The 22,788-nt window shown below is 33.3% G+C and overlaps 1 protein-coding gene across 1 annotated transcript in view; it reads right to left on the reverse strand.

Moving 5' to 3' along the window:
• LOC145672460 (fatty acid synthase-like) overlaps positions 1 to 22,788 on the reverse strand; it is a 98,216-nt gene that overhangs the window by 34,917 nt on the left and 40,511 nt on the right. Inside the window, exons 14-22 of the mRNA XM_081741617.1 lie at positions 22,020 to 22,164; positions 20,627 to 20,737; positions 18,315 to 18,423; positions 15,787 to 16,035; positions 15,511 to 15,687; positions 12,891 to 13,210; positions 11,254 to 11,547; positions 8,359 to 8,558; positions 1,580 to 1,810 (exon numbers count right to left, since the gene is read on the reverse strand). Coding sequence (XP_081597743.1) covers positions 1,580 to 1,810; positions 8,359 to 8,558; positions 11,254 to 11,547; positions 12,891 to 13,210; positions 15,511 to 15,687; positions 15,787 to 16,035; positions 18,315 to 18,423; positions 20,627 to 20,737; positions 22,020 to 22,164 — 1,836 coding nt within the window. The remainder of the gene's footprint in view (positions 1 to 1,579; positions 1,811 to 8,358; positions 8,559 to 11,253; positions 11,548 to 12,890; positions 13,211 to 15,510; positions 15,688 to 15,786; positions 16,036 to 18,314; positions 18,424 to 20,626; positions 20,738 to 22,019; positions 22,165 to 22,788) is intronic.

The raw sequence follows: 22,788 nt of genomic DNA on the forward strand, positions 1-22,788 counted from the left end.
AAATTAAAACACTAATTTTATAATATTGTAAGTAATCACACAGTAGGCTACTTCTTGCGTTAAATATTAAAATTAATTAACATTGATGACATCTAAGTAACTTTAGGTGTAGTTTTAGGTTTTTATTTATTTATTTTCAACAATTTCATATTTAACTGCGACCAGCTTCGTGCATGTATGAAACTAAAGAAGCCTGATCGCAGTACGTGTCAACTATTTTGATTGCATGTTGAAATGAGCACACATGAGGTGCATCGAAAACCGGTATAGGGAAGAATATAGAAGTGCCCATTTCCATATACAGTCCAACAATGAAAGAATTATAAATCAGTTTTGCGACAGTAAGCTCACTATTGGAAAATGGTGTGTACATACCTCGACTCGTTATATGGTTACAGTTAACGGTTAAATATTTAAATATCAAATGTAACCATAATATAGCACCAATCAAGTGACAATTCTGTACTATGCTACAAATGTCAGTTGGCTGATTAAGAAAACTCTCTAACTGAACAGCAAATGATCAGAAGAGGTTGACGTGCCAAAACTTTAATCGGTTACCAATGTTTGCGGATGAAATGAATATGAAAGCTAATGAATTTGACCTTCATTGCGGCACATTGGAAAAAAATCGGTAAACTATATGAATGCCACTTTAGGGGTGACAAGTGAAAGTTTGCGGCGACTAATTTTCAGACTGCGATAATTTTCATGCCATTGCCTACCATAGTATTAATGCAAAAGGACGTAGCGACTTCTTCTGCCACCGCATTGAAAATTTTGCATTTCTGAAATGTTTCAAATATCACGGGAACGAACAGTAAGTGGTATCTTGGGTAGAATAACTATGCTTCATTTCTAGCGTAGTCTTCTACAATAGGAATTGAGTTGTAGAGTGATTGTGAAATTAAATGAAATATAGTTTTCTAGTTTAACATTTCACGATTATGCCGTTCAGGCTAAATGAGGCAGATGATTAATGAAAGTGAACTATGATGAAATAATTGGTGGAATGAAAATGAGGGAGGAAAGGGAGATCCGAGAAAACCGGCGTTGTCCACCACAAACTCACTTGGTCTAAGATCGAACCAGGGACTTCCAGCACCAGAGGAAGCTATTTAGCACTGAGCAACGAAGCCACCCCGTAGAGTAAACGTGAACAATGCTTGTTATCGCGATTAAACAAAACCAATAATGACTTGATGGCTTCTTGATGTGAGTTCTGTTTTAAAGCAGCTCACATATATTGAGATCGGTCTTCTATATTCTTCATCCTACTATTGACCAGTTTTTTTTCTAAACCTTTCTCAAGAAATTATCCTTAACTTTATGTCCTACAGTCACACGAGCTATCTTTTTATTTGTCTTATTTTGATTTTTGTACTCTGGTACTACAATATTAATCTATAATTTTAAAATCTGATATGTAACGAGAATTCAACCCGGGTCTCCCATACCAAAACGGCGTATGCTAACCACACAACATTGAGGGATCACCTAGACATAATAAACAACATAAGAAATGCAAAGTAGATAGTTGAGTAAGAAATATAAGCAATAAATGATATGATATACTCACGGTTTTGGGCCTTGTATCCAGGAAAGTGAAGATATATCTCCTTTTACTAAATTGCTACCAAAAGCATTGTCAGTTTCAATTTTAGAATTGGGTTCTAGAGGTAGATGACGGAAACTACCCCACGTTTTCCTTTCATACACGTTCATTACCAGATCTTTCGTCAATTGTTCATTGTACAAGGGCTCAGAAAGAGAGAACTTGGGTGCTTTCTCATCACGGATGAAGAAACATCTAGAACAAGGAACATTTAATGTTGTTGATCATATTACTGGATCATATTTGTAAGCTTAAATGAAGGTTTAGATTAAAATTGAATCCTCAATCATTGTTGTTGATTTCTTATGTCGAAATATTATGTTTATAATTTAAAATACAACAACTCTCACAAATAATCAAATTTGCCTCTTTGCGTATCGCTGATTCCTCGATTATTCACAAAATATACAGGGTGTTTCAAAACCACACCGACAACATTTGGAAGGTGATTCCTGACACCAAGATAAGACAAAAAGTATAGACCAACCTGGGTGCACAAATGCTTCCTTTCGGAGTTATAAGCTGCCGAAAACTTGAAAAAATGAACTTTAAAGGCCCATAGCTCCAATACTATGGGACCTACCGTACTCGGGTCAAGACTTCATTGAGGAATTAGTATGTGCTCTATCCAAATATCCATGTCTCAGAATCCTAAGGTACTTTCGCATCAAATTATATGCGAGTAGCCAAACTACCTCTATAAAAATGTTGCGGAAGTATCTTAGGACTCTGAAACATGGATATTTGGATAGGGCACATACTAGTTCCTAAGTGAATTCTTGACCCGACTACGGTAGGTCCCATAGTATTAGAGCTATTGACCTTTAAAGTTAATTTTTTCAAGTTTTTGGCAGCCTATAACTCCGAAAGGAAGCATTTGTGAACCCAGGTTGGTCTATACTTTTTGTCTTATCTTGGAGTCAGGAATCACCTCCCAAACGTTGTCGGTTTTGTTGTGAAACACGCTGTATAATAGCAAATTAGAAGTTATGTTATGCAACAAATTTTCAACTTAACTATATAGTGAAATTTTGAATTGAATAATAAGAAATATATTTACTTTTCAATCTTCTTAAATAGAAAGGGTTGCAATGATGTGAACAGATTTTGAGGGAGATGGCTGAAATTCAGGTCAAAAGAGATTATGTAAATTCTATATTCCAAAAGCAAATTGTCTTCAAATGGATGGAACATAGTCAAATATACGAAATATTAACATCAATGTCAATGGAAAATCAATGAAAAGCAAATAATTCCTCCACTTATCTCAAAAACCAAAAGAGAGAGATGGGTGAAATTCAGCTTAAATATAGAAGAGACTATGTAAATTCTATATTTTAAAAGCAAATTGTCCTAAAATGGATGGAACACAATCAAAACAAAGAACGAAACATTAATTTTAATGTCAATGGAAAATCAATGAAAAACAAATCATTCCTCCACTTATCTCAAAAATCAAAAGAGAGAGATGGCTGAAATTCAGCTTAAATATAGAAGAGACTATGTAAATTCTATATTTTAAAAGCAAATTGTCCTAAAATGGATGGAACACAATCAAAACAAAGAACGAAACATTAATTTTAATGTCAATGGAAAATCAATGAAAAACAAATAATTCCTCCACTTATCTCAAAAATCAAAAGAGAGAGATGGCTGAAATTCAGCTTAAATATAGAACAAACAATGTAGATTATATATTTTAAAAGCAAATTGTCCTAAAATGGATGGAACATAGCCAAATACACGAAATATTAGCATTAATGTCAATGGAAAATCAATGAAAAACAAATAATTCCTCCACTTATCTCAAAAACCAAAAGAGAGAGATGGGTGAAATTAAGATTAAATATAGAAGAGACTATGTAAATTCTATATTTTAAAAGCAAATTGACCTAAAATGGATGGAACGTAATCAAAACAAAGAATGAAACATTAATTTTAATGTCAATGGAAAATCAATGAAAACCAAATAATTCCTCCACTTATCTCAAAAGCAAAAAGAGAGAGATGGGTGAAATTCAGCTTAAATATAGAAGAGACTATGTAAATTCTATATTTTAAAAGAAAATTGTCCTAAAATGGATGGAACATAATCAAAAAAAAAGAGAACGGAACATTAATTTTAATGTCAATGGAAAATCAATGAAAAACAAATAATTCCTCCACTCATCTCAAAAACCAGAAGAGAGATGGGTGAAATTCAGCTTAAATATAGAAGAGACTGTGAATTCTATATTTTAAAAGCAAATTGTCCTAAAATGGATGGAACATAGTCAAATACACGAAATATTAACATTAATGTCAATGGAAAATCAATGAAAAACAAATAATTCCTCCACTTATCTCAAAAACCAGAAGAGAGAAATGGGTGAAATTCAGCTTAAATATAGAAGAGACTCTGTGAATTCTATATTTTAAAAGAAAATTTCCTAAAATGGATGGAACATAATCAAAACAAAGAACGGAACATTAATTTTCATGTCAATGGAAAATCAATGAAAAACAAATAATTTCTCCACTTATCTCAAAAACCAGAAGAGAGAGATGGGTAAAATTAAAATTAAATATAGAAGATACTCTGTGAATTCTATGTTTTAAAAGCAAATTGTCCTAAAATGGATGGAACAGTCAAATACACGAAATATTAACATTAATATCAATGGAAAATCAATGGAAAACAAATAATTCCTCCACTCATCTCAAAAACCAGAAGAGAGAGATGGCTGAAAATCAGCTTAAATATAGAAGAGACTATGTAAATTCTATATTTTAAAAGCAAATTGTCCTAAAATGGATGGAACATAGTCAAATATACGAAATATTAACATTAATGTCAATGGAAAATCAATGAAAAACAAATAATTCCTCCACTTATCTCAAAAACCAGAAGAGAGAGATGGGTGAAATTAAGATTAAATATAGAAGATACTCTGTGAATTCTATATTTTAAAAGCAAATTGTACTAAAATGGATGGAACATAATCAAAGCAAAGAACGAAATATTAATTTTAATGTCAATGGAAAATCAATGAAAAACAAATAATTTCTCCACTTATCTCAAAAACCAAGAGAGAGATGGGTGAAATTCAGCTTAAATATAGAAGAGACTATGTAAATTGTATATTTTAAAAGAAAATTTCCTAAAATGGATGGAACATAATCAAAACAAAGAACGGAACATTAATTTTCATGTCAATGGAAAATCAATGAAAAACAAATAATTTCTCCACTTATCTCAAAAACCAGAAGAGAGAGATGGGTGAAATTAAGATTAAATATAGAAGATACTCTGTGAATTCTATATTTTAAAAGCAAATTGTCCTAAAATGGATGGAACAGTCAAATACACGAAATATTAACATTAATATCAATGGAAAATCAATGGAAAACAAATAATTCCTCCACTCATCTCAAAAACCAGAAGAGAGAGATGGCTGAAAATCAGCTTAAATATAGAAGAGACTATGTAAATTCTATATTTTAAAAGCAAATTGTCCTAAAATGGATGGAACATAGTCAAATATACGAAATATTAACATTAATGTCAATGGAAAATCAATGAAAAACAAATAATTCCTCCACTTATCTCAAAAACCAAGAGAGAGATGGGTGAAATTCAGCTTAAATATAGAAGAGACTGTGAATTCTATATTTTAAAAGCAAATTGTCCTAAAATGGATGGAACATAATCAAAACAAAGAATGAAACATTAATATTAATGTCAATGGAAAATCAATGAAAACCAAATAATTCCTCCACTTATCTCAAAAACCAAAAGAGAGAGATGGGTGAAATTAAGATTAAATATAGAAGATACTCTGTGAATTCTATATTTTAAAAGCAAATTGTCCTAAAATGGATGGAACAGTCAAATACACGAAATATTAACATGTAAATTGTATATTTTAAAAGAAAATTGTACTAAAATGGATGGAACATAATCAAAGCAAAGAACGAAATATTAATTTTAATGTCAATGGAAAATCAATGAAAAACAAATAATTTCTCCACTTATCTCAAAAACCAAAAGAGAGAGATGGGTGAAATTCAGCTTAAATATAGAACAAACAATGTTGATTCTATATTTTAAAAGCAAATTGTCCTAAAATGGATGGAACATAGCCAAATACACGAAATATTAACATTAATGTCAATGGAAAATCAATGAAAAACAAATAATTCCTCCACTTATCTCAAAAACCAAGAGAGAGAGATGGGTGAAATTCAGCTTAAATATAGAAGAGACTGTGAATTCTATATTTTAAAAGCAAATTGTCCTAAAATGGATGGAACATAATCAAAACAAAGAATGAAACCTTAATATTAATGTCAATGGAAAATCAATGAAAAGCAAATAATTCCTCCACTTATCTCAAAAACCAAAAGAGAGAGATGGGTGAAATTCAGCTTAAAAATAGAACAATCAATGTAGATTCTATATTTTACTAGGAATGCAATGGATGTACCCGATTGCAATGAAATGAGCTGAGCGAGCTTAAACTACGTAATCATTCCTGGCCATTATGCAATAATAAATGCCATTTTTAATTGTTGACAAAAAAATCGCGTGAAAACTTTTTCCTCATGTTAAGTCTATGCAAGCGTTTATCAGTGATTATTCCTCGATGGTACATCGGATTTTTGATTTCGACCTATGTTGTCACTCAGCACGACATACTCTATCAGCGTGCTAAGTTTGGTTGAGATCGGCCAAGCGGTCTAGGAGGAAGCATTTTTCGGTGATTATTCCTCGATGGTACATCGGATTTTTGATTTCGACCTATGCTGTCACTCAGCACGACATACTCTATCAGCGTGCTAAGTTTGGTTGAGATCGGCCAAACGGTCTAGGAGGAGTTCGCGGACAACCAAACGGCTAACCCGAGTATAAGAACTTCGCTTCGCTCAGCTCAAAAAGCAAATTGTCCTAAAATGGATTTAACATAATCAAAACAAAGAACGGAACATTAATTTTAATGTCAATGGAAAATCAATGAAAAACAAATAATTTCTCCACTTATCTCAAAAACCAGAAGAGAGAGATGGGTGAAATTCAGATTAAATATAGAACAAACGATGTAGATTCTATATTTTAAAAGCAAATTGTCCTAAAATGGATGGAACAGTCAAATACACGAAATATTAACATTAATGTCAATGGAAAATCAATGGAAAACAAATAATTCCCCCACTCATCTCAAAAACCAAAAGAGAGAGATGGCTGAAATTCAGCTTAAATATAGAACAAACGATGTAGATTCTATATTTTAAAAGCAAATTGTTCTAAAGTGGATGGAACATAGTCAAATACACGAAAATTAACATTAATGTCAATGGAAACTCAATGAAAAGCAAATAATTCCTCCACTCATCTCAAAAAGCAAAAGAAGATGTTCTGAAGATGATATGAGTCTTATTCCAAAATCTGAACAAAAGATTAACAAATTATAAAACTTGAAAAAAGCATGTGAAGGTATGACCTGAGTTAGCAATAAAAAGACATAACGAATGCAGAGAGTTGAGATAACTGTACAAGTACGAGGGGGAGAAAGTAGAACAAATTAATGGTTTTCAGAGTCTAAACAATGAGACATGAAGTGCAAACGTGAAACAAAAATAAGGATAGAATGATGAAAAACATTTATTGAAAATACAAGCATATTTTGTTGGTTTTTGAATATAAAGTTGAGCAAAGAAAGGCATCAGGGTTTCAGTAAAATATTGTACTCTACAGCTTAGAAACGTGAACACAACTCAAAACCGATTAAAAACAACTATAAACAAAAATTATGGAAAAAGACCTGAAGCTTTCTATATGTAAGTGTGGAGAAGAATTGATAATAAAATTATCGAAAAGAAAAGCAATGTGCAACTACTAAGAATAGTAAGAAAGAAAAGAACAATATTGAATTGAATTTAAAAAAAGGAGAAAAGCTGTTTGGTAGGTAGTTTGAGAAGATACTGTATAGTAAGCACATGGCAGAAGGTAACAATTGAAGAAAAAAGAGAAACGGGAAAAAAAGATCGACAATTAATGGATGATTAAAAGGAATATACCAATATAAAGGCTGAGGACATTAGTGCAGTGTTGCATGGCTGCTTTTAAACTTGTCGCAAGCATCCTTGCTAATAATGGTGCATATAGCAATACTTATAATAATGAAGATGATGACGATATGTTCTCTCATTCCCTAAAAAAATTGCAATAAAATTCTCCATACTTTTCTCTCTGCAGTTTTTTAAAAATTTTCTTAATATATATACAATGATATATAAAGACTGAAAAGACACTACTGGATCGAAATCAATTTCGGGTTTCCAACTTACCGTGCTCATGCGTTAATTATTATGCTACCCACTCCACTCACTGAACAACTATGCATTTTATTCTCTTTAAGTTAGTACTTACCACTCTGACCATGTTCTCTTATGTAGACAATAGGTTCAGCAGAATTTGTAGTACACTCCATGTGGTCTGAGCATGTGAAAACCGGCTTCAAGGGTGGTAGATTGTATGCTGTTCAGGGAGCGAAATAGGTAGTGTAATATTTAATGTATCGGCACTTTAAGCCAGAAACCGGTTCCACATACAGATGAATTGGTGTGATATAAAATATGTTATTACCTCCATTCACCATTTATATAGTAAATAAATAAATTGTATTTTATAGTTCCTTCAAGGTATTGGCATTTACACACTTTACTCAAAAAGTAAAGATAAGAAAACAAATTGAAATTTTTACCTGATTTTCTTTCCATTAGCCTCTTGTCTGATACAGTTTACCAACCCCATAATGCCATTTAAAGGTTCGTTTTCAGCAACAAGAATGATTCTTTCATCATCATTGACACTTTCTTTCATTGCCAATTTTAGGTTTTCCAACCAGTCAAAATTTTTATCTGTGATGCTTATAGCTTTCTTGATACTTGGCGGCACTGTGACCTGTATATTAACGGACAATATTTAAAAAAAATATCAATTTAACACTCAGCAATGATGTGCAGATATTAACACAAAACTTATTATTAGAATATATCTATCTATTTCTTAGACTTATATGAGTGAAAAGATTTTTTATTATTTTCTTTTGATTAAACGTTATTAAGTTTTGTTTTGTTTTAAACAAAGTCCATGTATTGTAAACACCTTCATATGTTCGCAATTTGCATAAGTTAAAAGTACTATGCGCCTAAAGGAGTATACGTGTGTGATTACTAGGTAAAATAAACATAAATATATGCAATCCTTTAGTTATCTGTTAATAATTGGCTACATATATGGTATATAAATAACAATTTATTCTGGCAAAATAAAAACTCTCAATTATTATTGTCAGAAAGCGACATACTCTTAGCCCTACAAAACATCGCTGCGCCTCGAAGAACCGCTTTGTGACATTTTTGTAGGAAATGAGTTCTGTTGTGCGAATAAACCTGAAAGCTGTCAGGCAGCGTCCCTTATAATGTGATAAATGTACCGTATATTCAATTGTTTCGCCACAAAATGAAAAAAAAAAAAAATATATATATATATATATAGATTGAAATTAAAGGCTTCAGGTTCTCATCACGTACGTATTCATTAATGTATACAAATCCTCTATATGCTTATAAAAGCGCAAAAGGTGCTACGTAAACACAAAAATAGTAATACAAGCATACAAGCAGTAAATATACGAAGAGCATATTTTATTATATTTTTCAAGTGTTTCCAAATATATTTGGCAAAAAATTTTAAGAGTTCGGAATGTTTTTTGCTTCTTCTGAAAAGTTGTGGTTTTAACATATAGCGATTCTTCGAGGCGCAGCGACGAAAAGTTCTATTTTTATTTTTTGAAAACTACGCATGATAATTGATCCTAATACATATTGTTTTATTCATTTTGATGTAATTTATCGACTGATAGACGTCTTAATAATTAAATAGACATAAATTAATTTTTTGTCCAATTTATCGCAAACAACGCATGAGCTTCTACACTCAGTCATATCATTTTCGTCAGCTCAATAAAATCCTGTCCATTGGTATATGTGTCATCTTTTTCGTTAAAAGCTAATCACATTGTAGAGTTTAGCTGAATTCCACAAAATTGAGTACAATCTAATGCGACCCAAGTATATTTCAATGAATAATAAAAATCTTAATTTCCTTTTCTATCACGTGACCAAAACCGTTCGTGCCGTTTGTGCATAGAAAATAAAACAAGCGCATACAAGGGATTTCCACAATGTTTAATAAGGAAAATAGCCTCCATCCGCTTCTACAACCTTCTCCCATCTATGAGTAAGTCCATAGATGCCAGTTTTGTAGAAATTTGTATCTTGCGACTCAAGAAATTACGTTTTCAATCTCTTCCCGAGTTTTGAACTGCCGATTCCGCATGTAATTGTTCATGGTCAAAAAGAGATTGTAATCTGATGCAGCAATGTCTGGGGAGTAAGGAGGGTGAGGCAAAAGTTCCCACCCTAGTGACGAGATCCCTTCCAGGGTCATCCTTGCTGTGTGACGTACAGCAAGGTCTTGGTGATACAGCTCCTCTTTTCTGTTCACGAGTGCTGGCTGTTTCTGGACGAGTTTGGTAGCTACCGTTTGCAGTTGTGCTGAGTAAACATGATCTTTCCAAAAACACAAAATGCACTATCCCAACAGTAGTCCATCATACACACAACCTTACGGTGATGAATATTGGGTTTAGCAGACAGAGAAAATGAGTAGCAACCAATGGTGCGAGCGCTTTTTGTTATCATACATCACCCACTTTTCATTACGCGTCACCATAGATCCAAAATTGGACAATTTTTGTTCGTACTCAGCAAGGATGAGCCGCTGGAGTCTGTTCGCGGCAGTCAGCTCGTACGGGACCCACTTGCTCATCTTCCACGATCGTCCAAGCTCATGTAAGCGTAAACGAATGATTTCATTACCTAGGTACTTACTCTAAGCCTTTGGGGAAATTCCTGACATGTCTGGCTCGAATCCTCTTCAATAGCTGCGGTCAGCTGGTCCACATTGAATGATTTGGTCTCCCAGATCGAGGTTTATTTTCAAGGCTCTCATCACCAGTCGGAAAGGTCTTAAACCACTTACGTGCGGTTCGTTCACTATCTGTAGCCTCTCCGAATGCCGAGCAAATTTTTCTTACTGCTTCAGTACCTTTTGTGCCCAATTTGAACTCGTAGAGTAAATAAACCCTAATCATCGCGTTTGATATAACCATAGTTCACACTGAATATCTCAACTCCCACGACTAAGTGCAACGTGTTCTCTACGATAGCAGACGTACCACTGAATAAACTTTCAGACAAGAGCATACGCACATCTACTAACTACATCATCTCCAATTGCTCGAGGGGGAAAAGCAGTGATGTTTTGCAGAGCGGCACGTCCTTTTCTGGTCACCTGGTAAAATTACAGTTGAAATCACAACCAATTTTCTTAGTAGAAATCTCTTTAAATCAGTTCGTGTCCTTAGCTTTAAAAATATACATTACTTTATTTGACCTTCTTTAAGTTTGGATTTAGGATTACTTTTACGAATTTAAGAAACTTGTAAGCCATTTGCTGTATAAATGATTTCTAGTTCCTTGTGATATATATTTCTGTTTTAACGTATACTGCTAATGAAATTATACTATACCTTCCTCAAAAGATGTACTTCTTTGTCATCTGTTTTCTGCTTGATTATATTCTTCAGTCCAAATTCTTTGATACTTGTAGAACAACATAAATCTCTGCTTCCAACAAATAGTACAAAAGCACCTTCCTTCAATGACCCTATGGCATACTCTGTCTTATTCGATATTTCAGTCAAAACTAGTAATTGAGCTGATTCTTCTTTGTTGTAAGAATGTTCAATTCGAATCGATCGATCTTGCAAAATGTTATTGTTCTCATCATCTGGAGCTGACTTTGTGTATACAGCAATGTCAGGCTGTAAGGGACAAAGATTTGGTAAAATGCCAGTTTAAGTCACATTTGATACACACTGATAAAAAAAAAGTCATTACAAGATAAATTTACACATTGATAATTTGAATTTTCGGTTAATCATACATATTATTGTCATCTTGAAACACTCCTTAATACTTCGGGGCCGCGGTGGCACAATGGTAGAGCGTTCACCTCTGGTACTAGGGGTCCCGGATTCGATCCCAGTCCCCGCCAAGTGAACTTTATGGTGGACAAACACCGTGTGCGTGGGTTTTCTCGGGGCTCTCCCGTTTCCTCCCACTTTCTTCATTCCACCATTTCATTCATTACTCATCATCACCTTCTCCTTTAGCCTAACCGGCATAATCGTGGGACGTAAAACTCAGAGATTTCATTTCATTTTTCCTTAATATTTCGAAAAAGAATATACTTTGGACAGTCATTTACCGTACATTTTCAGAACAAAAAATAACAAAAGACCAAAACAAACGCTTATTATAATAATTATTAATCATCTATGTTCCAGTTTCTGCTATATATCATTGTCTTGAACAAATGGGGCCACGATAGCTCAGTGGTAGAGCACTTACGTCTGGTGCATGGTGTTTCTGGTTCGATTCCCGACCAAATAAATTTGTGGTGGACAACATCGCTTCTGTGGGTTTTCTCGGGGTACTGCCGTTTTCTCCCACTTTGTTATTGCACCAATTTTTTCCATTATCCTTTTCTTGTCTTAATTATAGTCTCTCTCAGCCGAAACGACATAATCGTGGGACGTTAAACTGAAACATTTCACTTCATTTCATTTGAGAGCTTTCAACAGACACATATCAGACAAAGGCAAGGATATATTGCTGAAACTAACACAGATTAGTAACAATGTGTTTGCTTTGGTTTGTTTTTTTTTTTTTTTTTGAGTGTTATACATAATTGCAAAGCTATAAAGTATTTATATTTTTAGTTTATTTAACTAGAAACTTAGTCTGACATTTCGCACATTATTTCTTAGATTAAGTGATTAAGAATTAAAATGACTTGATGATTTGAGAATAAAGTAGAAACAATTATGCTACCTAGATTATACATGCAGAGTGGCATAAAAAGAAATGTTATTTCAATATCGTACGGAAAGCAAATATGCTACCATACATAATTTCAAACTTCTGACAAGGAAGTTTCTGATATGAATCAAATTAGTTTAACCACATTAAGATTTATTCTTTACCAACTTCGATTTAATACTATTAAAACATATTTTGCTAAGAATAGAACGCAAGAAACGATAAAACTCTTGAAAATATGAATAGTGCGGTACCGGAAACATACAACAATATTTGCATTTACCTTAATTAAGGGCAAGTCTTTGAAAATGTCCGCAATGATCGGTGAAAGAAGTTCTTCACAGTTCTCTGTCACTTCTGCAACTTTGATTTTTAAACTAGAAAGGTTTTCTAGTACAATATGTACGCAAACTCGAAGCGTATCATTCCAAACCGAACTCTGGTCTGTTGGGAATGGACATATATATGGAAGAAACTGAAACTTCTCTAGAACTGGATCTGCCTGTATTTTTCGTCGTTGTATAACACTAGCATTGATTCCTTTCATTTCTATGCCTCCACATTTCATAATGTTCAGTCCCTTATATAAGTAGCAAGGTATGCCTGCAACAATAACATAAGAAATAACATCTCCCAACTAAATATGAAAAGATTTTAATATGTTTCATATTTAAAAGTAGCATCAATCGTCTTAACAATTCACATACATATTCACATAGTTCAAGTAGCTATACAAGATTGAGTAGAAATCAAGAACGTATTTGCGCAGAAAATGTATCTGCATATGAATATGAGATAGGATTTTAAGATTTGTAAATATTCAAGTAACCAAAACCTGTTTAGGTAGAAAGAGAATTAACATTTTAGTTATGAATTAATATTCATCATTTCTCTTTATTCATTGTTGACACTATACTCTTTGATCGTAATTTCAAAACTTTTCCAGAAACTATTGATTAACTTCCAGAATTACCTACAGTTTTCAAAGCTTATCACCCAGCCGTATGCTCAAGTAATTTAAGACTGTTTCGTTGCTGTGACAAAGTGCTTTACAGATCTTATCAGCTTAGTGTCATAATTATACAGTATCTCAAATTTTCAACATAGGTATTCGTTAATTTCGGGAGGGAGGAGATTTTTACCGGGGTGGCAAAAATGGTAAATATGGTTCTGTCAGAAATACATGAGTAGATTTGATTTATTTTGTCAATCAGATTTCCAATCCTCATTTATATATATATATATATATATATATATATATATATATATATATATATATATATATATATATATATATTACACAATTATTGGCTCAAAATTGCTAATACAATAATAGAAATAGTATTGGGGTTTGAAAATTCGTTGTACTTGACATTCGTTTTTAAGTACAAGAGTTGCTCATAAAGATACCATTTTTTCCTCCTTACACGTTCAATATATTAAAGTGTGTATTTTTCTTAGTATTACTGTGGTGCTTTCTTAGTTTGTGCGCTTAGTTTCACGTTTCATTGACTCGTAGTAACACTGCAACAGTAAGTAAAGTTGGAAAGTGTATATGATGCTTATACTAACAGATAGTGACAATTGAATTTTTTATGGCCGAGAATGAAACTATAATGCATATTCACAGTCAGTTGTGTGCTGACTATGGAACATCTGCACTAGACAGGAATGTGGTTGCTCAGTGGATAAAGAGAATTAAATTCTCAAAAGTAAATGAAGTTGAACTCTAATCATCTTCATGTTGAACGTTTCTCCACATTAACTAACCCGGACATATTGACATATGCCAATGCACTTATTCATGCCGATCACTGCATTACGTTTTACTAATTGGTAGAAATACTTTCAGTGAGCAATGGTATATAATAGACGTTATGCACAAACAATGCTATTTGAAGGTATACACAAAGTAGATTCCTGGAAGCTCTGGACTTTTCCTCTTTTAATTTTTTATCAGAAGTAGACCTTGAAGGGTATATATACTCATGTATATCATAGAGAAAGACTCATATTTCACAAGTTAATCGAACTTTCAATGATGATAGGTTGGATTGTACAAAGTTCATCTATTTCATGTCCGTAGTTGGAGATTAATTAAGTTCCTTCTGCCAAAACTGGGCTTTTGGCATCTATGACCATTTAACCCGTCACATATGAGAGATGAGATCCTTCGGCGAGCACACTATCCGGGGAAAGGGAAGGAAAAAAGGATTGGGGAAGGAAGGAGACGGCCTGGGACCTATATGTTAGGAATCACCCCAGCAATTGCCTGGTGTGATTGAGGAAAACTCAGGAAAACCTCATTCAGGGTGGCTGGCCTGAAAAAAAGGTTTACACTTTTTCGACCGAGTGTCCCCACCGGGAATCGAACCCGGGGCTTGCTGCTAAAGTTTTTAGAGATTAGTTTCTTTCGAATTTTCTAAGTCAATTTGGAAAGTTTGATAAACTTAAAATAGATATTGAGAGTATCCGTATTAAGCACTATAAATTCACTTTTAAACTTCCTTCGAATCTATCCTTCTACTTATCTTGTAGAGTTTGATAAATATCCCTAGTGGTTTGTTTATGATCTAACGTACAAATTAGTTATTTCTTTATTAACAAAAAATTGGCTACTTACCAATGAATTCTCCCTTGAAAAATTTAAATATTTTGACGTTTCGGAACTCTCAGCTGGTTCCTTCCTCAGTGGCAAGATAAAAAGGATTAAAACGGAAAGGAGATAAAAGGAGTAAAACCAGGAATACAAACCACTATATAAAAGTAACGTACAAAAAAGATCCTGAGATGAACAGAGCAGAGTGAAAAAAAGAATGAACTGAATAAAAAAGAACGCGACTGAAATTTCGACAAGCACATAATTTTTTCTTTGTAGAGGAAATGGAAGTTAATATACATACCTTCGTTTTCTCCCAAATTTTTCGTGATTTCCAGGTGTTTCTGAGGATCAATAACAATCTTTTCGATCGCAGTGGGAACAAGAAGATTTCGGCTGTGGTCATGGAAAATAAGAAGTTGAAGCATCGTGTCCAAAAATGGTATCCAATTTGATGTCCAATTTAAGTAGGCACATCGACCTGAAATTTTATATATATAAAAAAAGTTAGGCAATGAAGATTAGAATGAATGACTTAGGAAAAGAAATGAAACAAATATTCAAGGTTGACAGTACTCACCCTCTACATCCGCTTCCATAATTCCTTTGAATAGACCACTATAATTATAGCCTCGTATGCGTAGTTCTTTATAAATATCTTTGGTGTTGATTTTCATGGATTCTTTGGGTATGTTGTGAGGTGGTACATTGGATATCTCTTTCTCAACTTTACTCGGGACGCGGATCTTTCCTGATACCACACATGTTCCATTGTTGGTAATTTCAAATTCTCCGTTACTGGCCAATAAAGTGATTAGGCTTGTGGTTCCTGTTAAGTAAAAATAACTAGATTAATAACAAACTTTTCTTCTAATAACAACGGAACTCTTTTAAGTGTGTTAAACACAAGTGCATTAAATGAATTAATTATTTACTTAAATGAATGAATTATTAAATAAATTAATTATTTGCACTATATGTCAAAGTTTTTAAATTGATGAAACTGAGATCATTTGCGAAAACCTTTGATATTCACGCAGTCAATTTGTTATTAGTACAGGAAGAGGAAAACTCACATTTCGTATACAGGGTGGACCTAAAAGATGTGCTTAAACTCCGGAAGGTGATTCGTGACATCAAAAGAAGACAAAATGTCCTCTTGCATGTTGTCGAATTCCATGTCATGTACGAGTGACAGTGGTGCCAACTTGTAATCTACGGTCGAATCCTGACAATTGGAACAGAACAGAAAGATGTCCACAAACTACGGAAAGTGATTCATGACATCAAAAGAAGACAACATGTCCCCTTGCATGTTGTCGAATTGCACGTCGTGTACGAGTGACAGTGGTGCCAACTTGTAATCGACAATCGAATCCTGACAATTGGAACAGAACAGAAAGATATGCACGAACTGAGGGAAGTGATTCGTGACATCAAAACTAGTTAGATATGGCTATGAAAGTCAGCAAAATGCGACATTAGGCAGTTGTGTAGACAGAGATAGTTTGTGCACATCTTTCTGTCACGTCCCAATTGTCGATTATCGATTTCAAGTTGGAACCCCTGTCACTCGTACACGACGCGGAGTTCGACAACATGCAAGAGGACGTTTTGTTTTCTTTTGAAGTCACGAATCGCCTCCCGGAGTTTGGGCACATCTTTCAGGTACATACTGTATACAAAATATTCTGAAGAAATTATATATAAAAAAGGATATATTTATAGATGAAGGTCCGAACTGAGAAACATTGAAATCACTGAACAAAACAAATTTTATTGTTTAATCCATTTTATTGCTCAACTATTTTCATCTATAAATAGAACGATTTTCTATATTTGTCCACCCACGTTTTATATTATAGTCTAACAAGCAGTGTTGGTGATTAAAAAAGTGTTTGTATATTTTAATATAAAAAATAGTATACAGGGTGTTTCACAACAACACCTACAACGTTCGGGAGGTGATTCCTGACACCAAGATAAGACAAAAAGTATAGACCAACCTGGGTGCAGAAATCCGTCATTTCGAAGTTAGAGGCCGCCGAAGCATGAAAAAAATGAACTTTAAAGGTACATAGCTCCAATACTATGGAACCTACCATAGGCGGATCAAGACTTGACTTAGGAACTAGTACATAGGCTATCCAAAAGGACATGTTTCAGAATCCTGCGGTACTAACGCAACAATCTTTATAGGGAGAGTTTGGCTACGGGCATATAATTTCAAGTACTCTCCAACTACTTCTATAAAAATTGTTGCGGAAGTACGGTAAAATTCTGAAACATGGATATTTGGATAGGGCACATACTAGTTCCTAAGTAAAGTCTTGAGCCGACTACGGTAGGTGCCATAGTATTGGAGCTATGGATCTTTAAAGTTTATTTTTTTTTATGTTTTCGGCAGTCTATAACTTCGAAATGACGGATTTCTGCACCCAGGTTGGTTTATATCTTTTGTCTTATCTTCGTGTCAGGAATCACCTCCAAAACGTTGTCGGGGTTGTTTTGAAACACTCTGTATAAAGAATTTTATGTAAAGTTCGTTGGACAATAATTAGAATACAAATCAATAGTGCTATAGAGTATATTGCTTATTGATCCACATGTTGAGTCAACTTCTGAACTGAAAATATTTAATTTATATGTTTTCAATTCAATTTACATTATAGACTTTCGTAAAGTTATATTGCCTCTGATTTTCCATTTGTATTAAGGATAGGGAAGCAAACAGAAATCGGTCATGAAAATATAGTTTAGATACTAATATTAATACTTAGAGCTAAGGAACATCTTAGAATTAGCGTTCTATAAACTCGCTATTTCAAGGCGTGTAATACTTCACTCATTGTCAGTTGGAACTTTTTATTTCCTTTTGTTTATATGCTTTCCTTTACGATGCGTTTTTGTTGTAAGTAAGTTTTCCTTCCTTATTTGCCTGAATCAAATGTTCGAGTTCAAGCAGATACCACTTCTGAGTACGAAATATCTTATGTTACTGGGGAAAATACAGAAATAAATACTATTGTATTAATTGTAGTTACTAGTATTTGATTTATTTTACACCTAAAAGTTGAATTTTATTAATAAATTTTAAATTATGTTTACCTTGTGGAGGCATCATGGTTGCCCGAAGAAATCGAACATTCTCCAGAACTACTGGATATGTAGTCATTAGCTCTCCCTTCATGGCAACCAAACTCTGCCAGGCTAGGAACTGCAACAAATCGCTTTTATTACAAGATATGATACACTTTATCTTTTATGACATTTCATCCTTCACTCTGTTTCAGTAATGATAACAAAGATTGTTTTAGAAGTATCCTAACAGTGTATAAAGTTATATATAGGCCTACACTAGACTCTCGCTAATCCGGCCCTCAGTAGTCCGGCGCACATCCAACCAAAAGACACGTGCACAATGAATTATCGTGCGCATGCGCAACAATGCTTTATATACTGTACGTATTCGAAATTGTAGCATTCTTTACAGTTCGGTTGCGTGATAAAGCATGCCACCGTCGCGTATCATCATTGCGACAGTTAAAAATTAGGGACATGTTTCATAGTGATATTACTCAAGGACTAAGTTTTCTTTGAAAATTAATGTATATTTGGATTTAATAAAGTATATCCTCTATGTTTTAAAATTATATCCTTTGATTTAATAAAGTACAGTACACTATATCCCCTATGTTTTCAAAATAAATAACAACAAGATAAATAATGAATCAAATAAATGTCAGACACTCAATAATCCAGCACTTCCGCTAATCCGGGACCCATATGTGCCAGGAATGGCCGGATTAGCAAGAGTTTAGTATATATATATACAGGGTGTTTCAAAACAATACCGACAACGTTTGAGAGGTGATTCCTGATACCAAGATAAGACAAAAAGTATGGACCAATCTGCGTGCACAGTTGGTGTAGGTAGTTGTTGAATACTTCAAATTGTATGCCCGTAGCCAAAATCCCTCTGTAAAAATTGTTGCGTGAGTACCGTAGAATTCTGAAACATGTATTTTTGGATAGGGCACATATTAGTTCCTAATGAAGTCTTGATCCGACTACAGTAGCTCCCATAGTTTTGGAGCTATGGACCTTTAAAGTTCATTTCTTCATGTTTTCGGTAGCCTATAACTCCGAAAGGAAGCATTTGTGCACCCAGGTTGGTCTATACTTTATATCTTATCTTGCTGTCAGGAATCACCTCCCAAACGTTGTCGGTGTTGTTTTGAAATGCACTGTATATTTGAAAACACGTCATACTTGTACTTATCAAGTTAAAAAACCAGGAGGTATATATGCACATTGCATACAAGCGTTTATATGAGAAATATAATGAATCTATTAATATCACATCTATAAATATTGATATTAGAATGATGGTACCGGTATCAGTACTTAGTTTGAATTATCGATATTTGTAAAGAAAATGATGTATTTTCTCGTATCGGCACAGAAACCACATTCTATTAGTTTAGCATATGTCCCTCAAAAATGCCAACTTAGGAACATAAAAAGATTCCCTGTGAACTGATTTGCCTTGGTTATTCCTTATATCCAAGAATATTATCCCAACCGTAATTAGTGGGAGATTTACGGGATTTGGGACTTCCAGGCTGAAACTCACCCAAATTGTATGTTTTTTTTTTTAAAAAATCTAATGTTAGTCATTCCTATGCGTATAAACTGCAATCAAGCCCGTCCCCCAAAGTCTAGTGACTTCTAAAAAAAACGAGGTCTTTGTCAGTGAAGCCTCTCTCAAACTACTTTTCTGGATCCGCCACTGTTCATAATTTATTTTGCAACAAGAAATTTTTTTCCGGCATATTCCTAAATAGGAAATTTACCTAAATTTAGAATGCAGGAGGTTCCAGTAGTAATAATTTCCTATCTAAGCGGTATTTTGAACCGGTGCAAAGTAACTCCGAGTAGAGGCTGAAACTGTCTTCTCCCAGTTTTACTTTTTTATGACTTTAAAACGTTTCACATTTCAATTTCAACTATTGCATCAAAGTCCCATTATACACAGTAGTATTCTACAAAACTGACTTAACTTTGACTGAAAATCTTGTACGTGATATCTTTCAAATTTTGGCGGCCTTTACAGTGACTGTTTTCCATATCTCTACAACAATGAACCTTCCCGGTAATTAGAACTGATTTAAACGCCAACATTATAGCCAAAATACAGTTCGATGTTCTATCTTACAGTGACAGTTTTGAAACTTCCTCTTTTCTGTTCATGGATTTGCCGATAGAGAACTGAGAAACTCTTTTGATATTTTGTGCAAAGTAATCTCTGATATGCAAACTAACCCCGTCTTACGACAAAAACCGTATGTATTAATAATACTGGTTTTACTGTTTACGAACATGAACACTTATTTGAATTATTTTTTAAAAAATCTTACCATATATCCAGTGGCAGGAAACAAAATCCTTCCATCTATTTTGTGTCCAGTGTAAAATCTATTTTCTTCTTTCTTGAGATCTATGACCGTAAGACGCACAGCACTTGTTGCCTGTAAATTATTATATTCTGATGTATTAAGTATTCTCTAAACAGTAATTACAACTACAATAAGTAAAAAAGATAAATAACATATTCATGATTTTTGCTTTTCTCAAAATCTATGAAGATTCTGTATTTAAAGTATTTAGTTGTACTAAAGATTTCAAGCTAGTCATAAAATTATTTTATTTTTCAGTAATTTAAAGCACTTTCTAATTTTGAAGTTTCTGAAGTTTATTCAGAAAAAATATATATACTCTCCCAGTTTTTAAAATTTATGATTTGAACTTTAATAGAAGATAATACTTTTTAATATCAAGGTAAAATAAAATAGTTTATGACTTCAAATAATATTCTTTACAATTTGAATCTATTATCAATACCGTATATCTGCATTTTCAAGTTCTATTACTGCAGAATACAGTCTGAATGTAAACAGTAAAACTACTGTTAAATTTGTAATAAAATGCTACACATTATCGGTGTGGCATTGTTGTAGTTACGTTTACTGAATAAAGAAATTGTGATGTAACTTTTGTTTATATGAAAGTCTGAGTTCAATAATCGATTACGGGACAGATTCCTCTGAATGGTCTAAGCTACCGTCAAATCCTTTGAGTTTCAAGAACAAAGAAGTGTTGAAGTTGTGGGGAGAAATAATTTTACTAAATTGTAGTTTGAGATCATGTTCCATTTTATATAACCTACAGTTCAGCTTGTTTACCAGCTGAGTCTCTTCTCATTTTAGCTTTGCTACTACAACACAATGAAGCAACATTAAATTATATTTAGATTGATTATCGTCAATTAATAATAAAACAGAAAAGACAATGTGAGTTCGACATGATTCAGATCATAGGCTTTAATAATTTTCCTTATTCTTCATTTCTCTGTTTGCTGAACGCTTTTATTTTGGATGTCAATTCAAAGGAATTATTCAGCAAACACTATGCTAACTTATACATTGCTTGATTTTAAAGAAGACTGGAGTTTCACTTGAAATGTTTTTCACTGAATACTTCTCGCATTAAAAAACAAGTCATTAACTTCAGATGATCCTTTTAATAAATTAAAATTGCAAATAAAATATGATTATATACTTACAAGTATATGAACGAGAGATGAAATATCAATGTACTTTAAAAGCTATTAAAGTTGATTACTATGACTGAAATTTCTTTCAATTACAGTGAAAATTTTCATCATATTATTTAACGATAGTACATGAAACAGTTATTAATAATAGAAAATATGATATACAGTAAAATGATCTTAAATTATTTTTATTTTACCATCATTTCCTTGCGTGCCACGTGAAATGTTTCACTATGGTCCCAGTGTATAAGAGGCGATATCATTGGCGTTCCCCTTCCAACTGGAAATGATACATCGAGATACAAAGTGGATACTTGAGGTTGCAAACCAGCCAAATATAGCCTTTCAAGGGAAGAGAAGAGAAATAAGTATGAGAATGTTTCATTGCTGAAACATCTAAAAAACAGAAAAATGCTACATTGAATTGAAACTGAATTTTTTCGTTAACTCGTGATATTATTGTTAAGTTTTTTTTTAATATAAACACCATAATTCAAGGACAGCTTTCAGCTATTCAATTTTGGGTTAGAAACTTCCATTGATGGCCAATTCTTTTATGGTCAGACTTGCTTTCCGATATAAGTCTTAACTTATATAGCATATTTAGTTGTTGCATAGAAATCTTACAATAGTATCGTGATCATAATGTTTCAGGTAACTGATATGATGATAATACAAGTAATTTCGGAGTAAAGAAGTCGAAAAAAAACTGACGTGTTATAAAATGATATTTCAATGAGAAGTCAACATAGTGCGTATAAACAGGACTCGAACTTGTGCTCAATTGGCGAATATTGCTTAATCAGTACCGTGTAACTAAGTGATTTTAACAAAATATGATACAAGCGACTGCTTTCTTGCCTAATATAGCGGGTGTATCAAAAGTTCGGGGCCATAGGTCAATTCTCTTATGAGTAAACATACGAAAAATTAGAACGAAATGAAAGGTGGTTTAAATAAGTGATT

This window comes from Thermobia domestica, chromosome 2 (assembly GCF_964235325.1).
Source record: "Thermobia domestica chromosome 2, izTheDome1.hap1.1, whole genome shotgun sequence".
In the NCBI taxonomy this organism is placed as follows: Eukaryota; Metazoa; Arthropoda; class Insecta; order Zygentoma; family Lepismatidae; genus Thermobia; species Thermobia domestica.